The sequence below is a fragment of the Penaeus vannamei genome, chromosome 39 (genome assembly GCF_042767895.1).
Source record: "Penaeus vannamei isolate JL-2024 chromosome 39, ASM4276789v1, whole genome shotgun sequence".
NCBI classification, from domain to species: Eukaryota; Metazoa; Arthropoda; class Malacostraca; order Decapoda; family Penaeidae; genus Penaeus; species Penaeus vannamei.
In genome coordinates this window covers 26,214,721-26,222,220 of record NC_091587.1, presented here as the reverse complement: position 1 = coordinate 26,222,220, position 7,500 = coordinate 26,214,721, and the positions used below count along the sequence as shown (strand labels likewise).

Below are 7,500 nucleotides of genomic sequence, written 5' to 3'. Positions count from 1 at the left end.
GTGTGTGTGTGTGTGTGTGTGTGTGTGTGTGTGTGTGTGTGTGTGTGTGTATATATATATATATATATATATATATATATATATATATATATATATATTATAAGGTTTATTTTACAGATTTTACAAATTTTATACCCGGTATCCAATAGGTAGTACAAGTAAGGGATCGAGCTTTTAATAATTGTAACGTCACATCTATCGTAAGAAATTTAGCTCTGTGGAAGACTATTTTGGTCAGAAATGAACATTTATTATTAATATCTTAGAATGTATTTGTAGTCCTGATAATTCTAATAATATAACCAAATGAAAAAGAACCGAAATTTCCCATTCAAAACTACCTTTCGTCGAAATACAACACTGCAGCATTTGCCGTATTCTACTCGTTCCTGGAGTAAAATGGTTTTGCTAGTTAACTAATTCATTGGGTGTTGGCGTCCTTTCGCCGTTCGTTTTGCAAATACATGAAGAAATAGAACTCCACGCAATTTTTACACAGAGAGCAGTATTTGCTACTAGAATTATGCAAAAACTTGTGTCATAGCAGTTCAAGGTCGCGGCCGAGTCGCACCTACTATATATTGGGCACAACCAGTGCAACCGGCATTCACTCGAACCTCGAACGCCTTACCATGAACACCAAGGTAAATCCTACTTTGCATCCTAATAACTTCTCTATGTAATGCGTAAATAAACAGGAAATCAGAGGCAAATCCTCATTGTCCATTTATTTTATTTTATTTTTCTCCTTTCCACAGGTCCTCCTCCTGCTCAGTCTGGCAGCCATCGTTGCCGCAGACAGTCGTGAGATTTACCGCCCACGTCAAGTAAGAGCCGTTCACTGAACTTTCGATCGGGATATAAGTAAAACCATAATCGCTAGGAATAAAAGAAAAAGAAAAGAAACAAAAAGGATATAAAACTTTCACCGACATGAAACTATTATTTTTATAGTCTTCCCAGGAAACCTCCGAGTCTTCTGAGGAGTCCTACGAGTCCTCCGAAGCCAAGTACAGCTTCAACTGGGCCGTGAGCGATGACTCCTCAAGCAACGAGTTCGGACACCAGGAGGCCCGCGACGGCGACCACACTCAGGGATCCTACTACGTGCAGCTCCCCGACGGCCGCCTGCAGACCGTCAAGTACTTCGTGGACGGCGACTCCGGCTACGTGGCTGAGGTCAACTACGAGGGCGAAATCTCCGACGAGTCTAACTCATCAGAGTCTGAGGAGGATTCGACGGAATACGATTCTAAATAGAAACTTGTATTTATACTAATGTTCATAGATTGTTACTTTTGTTTTCACTTCAATTAAAAGAAGATACTTTTAATGACTTGTTTATATTCCTTTCAATGATATATCTTACAACGAAGTCTCACATGTTTCGTAATACAATCCTTGTTTATTGGGTAGTCTCAAAAAAAAAAAAATGCAGTTGGTGTGAACACGGCTGTCATTGTGGCCAATCAGCTGATTTCTACCACACCCAACTAATCTGCTGCTGTTAAGTTCTCAACAAGTTTTGTCGAATCTACTTCATCATAATCATTCTCACTATGTATGCAGATCAGGATGAATATATCACCCTTTTACACGTCTAAAATCCAGATTAAATTTGAAAGTCATAAAGAATAACTAGGAAAAAGTGGTTTCTTTTCATACGAATTACAATATATATCAAATTGAGTAAATCAAACAAAACACTAAACATGTAAACATCGATGAAGTGCGTATCACTTCCGGTCAAGAATTCTACTGAAGGTGAAATGATTATCCATCAGAATCGTTGTATAACGTTCTCTGACTTTCGACAAGGATAAAATCAAAGAACAGCAACTACGATTTTTTTTTTTTTTATGTAATCATTTGTTTCCCAAATGCTGAAGGCAATATCCGAGGATTTCTTAATGTTTTCACGTGTATCTGCATCTGATTATTTAATAAATATACATACACATTGTTGTGGGTGTCTATGTGCGCGCGCAAACACACACGCCCACACACACACACACACACACACACACACACACACACACACACACACACACACACACACACACACACACACACACACACACATACACACACAATCATATATATATATATATATATATATATATATATATATATATATATATATATATATATATATATATATATATATCAATTGCAAAATTATTTATTATCATTTATACAAAAATATCAAATGGAAACCAAAGAAATATTCTCCTCGACCCAATAATACTATATTCTACTCATCCAATGAGGATGATTTATCAACGGATTTTGTTGTCCAAATGTAATAAGCGTATGTGTGCGTTCGTGCGAAAAATGGCCGTGGATGTGGGGACAAGTGCTAATCTCAGTTAATTGGTGGGGTGCTAAAGGTATTCGCGTACATGTGTGCATATTTATAGGTGTGTGTCTGTGTATACAATACATTCACATATATATGAAATGGTATATATATATATATATATATATATATATATATATATATATATATATATATATATATATATATATATATATATATATATATACATATAAATATGTGTGTGTGTGTGTTTGTGTGTGTGTGTGTGTGTGTGTGTGTGTGTGTGTGTGTTTGTGTGTGTGTGTGTATGCATGTATATACGTACATATACATACATTTGTGAACATATAAAATGAGTAAATATATATACATATACATATGAATATATATACTTCTGTGTGTTTATATGCCTGAAAATTAATTTATGAATATGAATTTAAAGATATACATACATATAAGTATTGATGTGAACACATAAATATAGATATGTATGCGTATACATACATACATAATTAATTAATTAATGGGTTATACTAAAACGAATCTAATGTCAGTAAATATCTTAATTACCACGAACGAAATATTGCACCACTACTTGTAACGACACATTAAGAACACAATTTAGCATTGCAGCTAATTGTTGGATTTCTGTGACTATGAAAAACGTGCACTTTATATCTTTATATTAATAAGAAATATTTAATGATCCTTTTGAAAGTTACATGATCAAATTCGACACATTTCCGAATACAAAAAATAAATGATTACTCTACTTCCGACTGAAATCCATCACAACAACTATAATAATATACTACTTATTAATTATTAATACATAAGCAAAATCTATTGATTTTCTTGCTATTTCAAAATGGCTGGATTTTACAGTCCTTTCGTCACTTGTTTTGTCATCGCATGAGCAAACTTTATTGTGTGCAATTTATGAACGGAGACCAGCAGTGCTATGGTTACAACAAATATGCAAAAACTAGAGTCGTAGCGGTTCAAGGTCGCGGCAGAGACGCACCTGCTATATATTGGGCACAACCTGTGCAACCGGCATTCACTCGAACCTCACACGCCCAATCATGAACACCAAGGTGAATCCTGCTATCAGTTCTTTGAATTCTATCAGATATATTTCATTACGTATAAAATTAGAGTAAATCATATTTGTCCTATAACCTTAATGCTACTTTTCTCCTTTCCACAGGTCCTCCTCCTGCTCAGTCTGGCAGCCATCGTTGCCGCAGACAGCCGTGGAATTTACAGCCCTCGTCAGGTAAGAGATGTTTAATGAACTGTTAATGAACATACAGGTAATATAAAAATCATTTCATATAAGTACACTTCATATTCTCATCGATATTACTCTTGTAGTCTTCTCAGGAAACCGAGTCTTCCGAGGAATCTTCAGCGTCTTCCGAGGAATCCTACGAGTCCTCCGAAGCCAAGTACAGCTTCAACTGGGCCGTCAGCGATGACTCCTCAAGCAACGAGTTCGGACACCAGGAGTCCCGTGACGGCGACCACACTCAGGGATCCTACTACGTGCAGCTCCCCGACGGCCGCCTGCAGACCGTCAAGTACTTCGTGGACGGCGACTCCGGCTACGTGGCTGAGGTCAACTACGAGGGCGAAATCTCCGACGAGTCTAACTCATCTGAGTCAGAGGAGGATACGTCAAGATACGAGTCATAGTACAAATGATAAAAATAACAACAGCATAACATTTAGGGATTGTTACTCTTGTTTGTTTAAATAAACCATTAGGAAGAAAACACGATTGTTTCTCTTTTATACTTATTTCAGTACAGTATTCCTAAGAGAAGTCTTAAGAAATAGCTGAACAGGACCAGTGTTAAGTATGAAAATTAATTAGAATCATGATATGATCCAAATGAAAAAAAGGATATATTTATATATATATATATATATATATATATATATATATATATATATATATATATATATATGTATGTATGTATGTATGTATGTATGAACCGTATTCATGTTAATAAATGTGTAAAGGTATGAATGAGAATGAATATCTATTGTATTATGAAGATATTCGTTCTCTTTCATACCTTTACACAAATATATATGCATGTCACTCTCTCTCTCTGTCTCTGTTTCTCTCTGGCTCGCTCTCTTTCTCTATCTTTTTCTCACTGGCTCTTTTTGTCTCATTCTCTTTCTATGCCTCTATCTCTGTGTGTCTCTCTCTCCGTCTGTCTCTCTATATATATCTGTCCGTGAGCGTGTGTCTCTGTGTGTAATTGTATACTATACGTAAAATCTATTAAATTCGTATTACTTTTCAAGCACATGTAAGGGTATGTGACCTTGTATATATAAATACATATATGTGTGTGCATGAAGGCAAATAATCATCCACCGTTTCATACATGTAATTCTTTTTTCGGGACATAAAGATTCAACAAGAATAAGACAAGTCTGCATAAGGTTGATAACTACTTTATGGATCTTTATGCCCGTTAAATAATGAAGGTTAATCCTTAAGTTTCATATATTTTCAGACAGCCTCATACATATTTGTGTGTGTGTGTGGGTTGTGTGTTATACGGTATATCATATGTATATATGTGTGTGTATCCTTATATGTATATGTATGTGTGTGTGTAAACAGAATATATGTTTGTATATTTGCGTATGTATCTCTTTGTACTTATTATCGTAATATATGTGTTGCAATAAGAGGCATGTGCATATGTGTGCGTGTGTCTATACTTATATATTTGCGTCTGAGTGTATGGGTGTAACGTGGGAACACCAACTAGTTTTTTTTACTGACAAATCTTTATTTAGTGTTTCCATAAAGATATTGAAATTACTAAACATCCATTTCTCAAGTCTGTAAGTATTATCTGAAAGGATACGATTTTAAATTCTCACAAAAAGAAATTCTCAGAAAATATACCCAGTTAGTGCAATTTGTCATAATAGTTATTATGAAATACTTCTATTTCTTTTAACATTCCATTGATGTTAATGAAAAATTGAAATACTACACGTGCAGGGAGTCTGTCGTTCGAGAAATCACGCTGGACTTGACACACAGATAATATATATATATATATATATATATATATATATATATATATATATATATATATATATATATATATATATATATATATATAAGTAGAATAAAAGAAAATACGACAAGCGGGTCACAAGGACCAGTTTTATTAGCAAATTTTCAGTAATTGAAACACTGGTGACAGCGGAAGGCGAGTAGGATTCAGGTGAGAGAGGAATTTGCAAATGTACGTTTGTATATATTTTATTTTTGTTAAAGGAGGATTACGAAAAATCACTCCTTTCCATCCCTGATATATTTTAGCCAGGTGTAATCACATTTTATTAGCATTCAACACTTCACAGAAAGCTGCATCTTTCAATCAACATAAATATCCGATGCCTTTGATAGTGATAATGTTATTGTTATTATAGACTTTACGATTAACATCAAATTATTAATAATAACAACAATAACAAATAAATAATGTTTTTGAACATCAAGGAAATGTGAAAACAGGTGAGATAAGTAGGTTTATCAAATTACTCCTAAGTATTGATGTATTATGGGGTCACCTAAGTTTAAAGACATTTAACAATCGAACAAAAAACAGTGAATATGACATGCAGTGTTTGTCATACTGGCATTGTTATTTAGAATGTTTCATTCACGATCCACTTTCATATTTAAAACCTCTACTGCATTTCCTCCTCTCTTGGTAAATGAGTTTGTAAGGTGACAACCCGTTTCATTAGTGTCCCTTTACCGCTTGTGAAGCCATTGCATAAAGACATTGCATTATGTGCATTAAAAAAAAAAAAAAAAAAAAAAAAAAAAAACGACAGTGGTAAGGTTACACAAATTTGCAAAAACAAGTCATAGCGGTTCAAGGTCGCGGCCGAGTCGCACCGACTATATATTGGGCAGAACCTGTGCAACCGGCATTCACTCGAACCTCGAACGCCCAACTATGAACGTCAAGGTAAATTTTGTTCTTAATTTAGAAATGGAATTCTTTTCAATATATCGTGTAGATTAATAGGAAATCCGTAGGTGATGGGCAGCTTATTGGTATTTTTCTACTTTCCACAGGTCCTCCTCCTCCTCAGTCTGGCAGCCATCGTTGCCGCAGACAGCCGTCAGATTTTCCGCCCTCCTCAGGTAAGTGTCGTTCAGTGTACTTTTGGTCGGGATACGAGTAAGGTAATCAAATAGGTTTGAAATTATGATAAAGTAAGCTCTTAATCAAAGGAAACTTTCCCTGATATGAATCTATTATTCATAGTCTTCCGAGGAATCCTCCGAGGAGTCCTACGAGTCCTCCGAAGCCAAGTACAGCTTCAACTGGGCCGTGAGCGATGACTCCTCAAGCAACGAGTTCGGACACCAGGAGGCCCGCGACGGCGACGACACCCAAGGATCCTACTACGTGCAGCTCCCCGACGGCCGCCTGCAGACCGTCAAGTACTTCGTGGACGGCGACTCCGGCTACGTGGCTGAGGTCAACTACGAGGGCGAAATCTCCGACGAGTCTAACTCATCAGAGTCTGAGGAGGATTCGGCAGAATAGGATTCACAATGAAAATATTAGCCTAATTGTTAATTTTGTATTTCTTAAAATTGTATATACCTTCTATTATACTAGTCTATTCTCTTCTCTCAACATCTATCTTTCTCTTAATCTGCGACGAGTCTTACTCTTCTGAGTCTGAGGAGGATACCTCACGATACGAGTCTTAAGAAAAAATAATGTATAAATACATTGACTGTTACCTTCCTTTGTTTTAAATAAATGTATAAGGAAACACGTTTATTTCTCGTATTTCAGTATATTATTCCTAAAAAGTCTACTAACTGCGATGAAGTAACACAAAAGCCAGATGCATATTCTAACGAGACAAATGGAATCTAGGGTGTGGTTTTCCCTTTAGTTCTCACAACTGCTGGCCGGGAAAGACATTTCGTTGTTTACAATCTGAACGTTTACGGATAGAAGGATGCGGCAATTGATTAAGTATAATAAAACTAATTAAAAATGGTGAGAACCAAAAGAAGATCTGTCATTGCAAGAAATAAAATATATAGGGTACGTTGATTTATCACAAAAATGGAAGCATACATTGAATTTATTAAAATGTAA

General features: G+C 35.5%; 5 protein-coding genes across 5 annotated transcripts in view; 4 read left to right on the top strand and 1 right to left on the bottom strand.

Annotated features, from left to right (window-relative positions):
• The window catches only part of LOC138859941 (uncharacterized), a 2,013-nt gene extending 696 nt beyond the window's left edge, over nt 1-1,317 (top strand). The window contains exons 3-6 of the mRNA XM_070116451.1: nt 150-158; nt 520-644; nt 759-827; nt 955-1,317. Coding sequence (XP_069972552.1) covers nt 150-158; nt 520-644; nt 759-827; nt 955-1,260 — 509 coding nt within the window. The 3' untranslated portion in view covers nt 1,261-1,317. The remainder of the gene's footprint in view (nt 1-149; nt 159-519; nt 645-758; nt 828-954) is intronic.
• LOC113805375 (pro-resilin) overlaps nt 1-7,500 on the top strand; it is an 82,627-nt gene that overhangs the window by 53,719 nt on the left and 21,408 nt on the right. The window lies entirely within an intron of this gene.
• LOC113811095 (pro-resilin-like) overlaps nt 1-7,500 on the bottom strand; it is a 143,296-nt gene that overhangs the window by 128,619 nt on the left and 7,177 nt on the right. The gene's annotated exons all lie outside the window — the stretch shown is intronic.
• On the top strand, nt 3,388-4,088 carry LOC113809544 (pro-resilin-like). Its single transcript, XM_027361189.2, has 3 exons — nt 3,388-3,417; nt 3,531-3,599; nt 3,698-4,088. Exons 1-3 carry the CDS (start codon nt 3,406-3,408, stop codon nt 4,016-4,018), a joined length of 402 nt encoding a protein of 133 aa, XP_027216990.2. The 5' UTR covers nt 3,388-3,405; the 3' UTR covers nt 4,019-4,088.
• Nucleotides 6,331-7,173, top strand: LOC138859940 (pro-resilin-like). Its single transcript, XM_070116450.1, has 3 exons — nt 6,331-6,342; nt 6,453-6,521; nt 6,646-7,173. The coding sequence occupies exons 1-3, from the start codon at nt 6,331-6,333 to the stop codon at nt 6,928-6,930; spliced, it is 366 nt and encodes a 121-aa protein (XP_069972551.1). The 3' UTR covers nt 6,931-7,173.

Bases quoted from the DNA above. Each gene is read 5' to 3' on its own strand.
- LOC138859940 (XM_070116450.1), top strand. The intron at 6,522-6,645 runs GTAAGTGTCGTT...TATTATTCATAG, and splicing joins AGATTTTCCGCCCTCCTCAG to TCTTCCGAGGAATCCTCCGA.
- LOC113809544 (XM_027361189.2), top strand. The intron at 3,600-3,697 runs GTAAGAGATGTT...TTACTCTTGTAG, and splicing joins GAATTTACAGCCCTCGTCAG to TCTTCTCAGGAAACCGAGTC.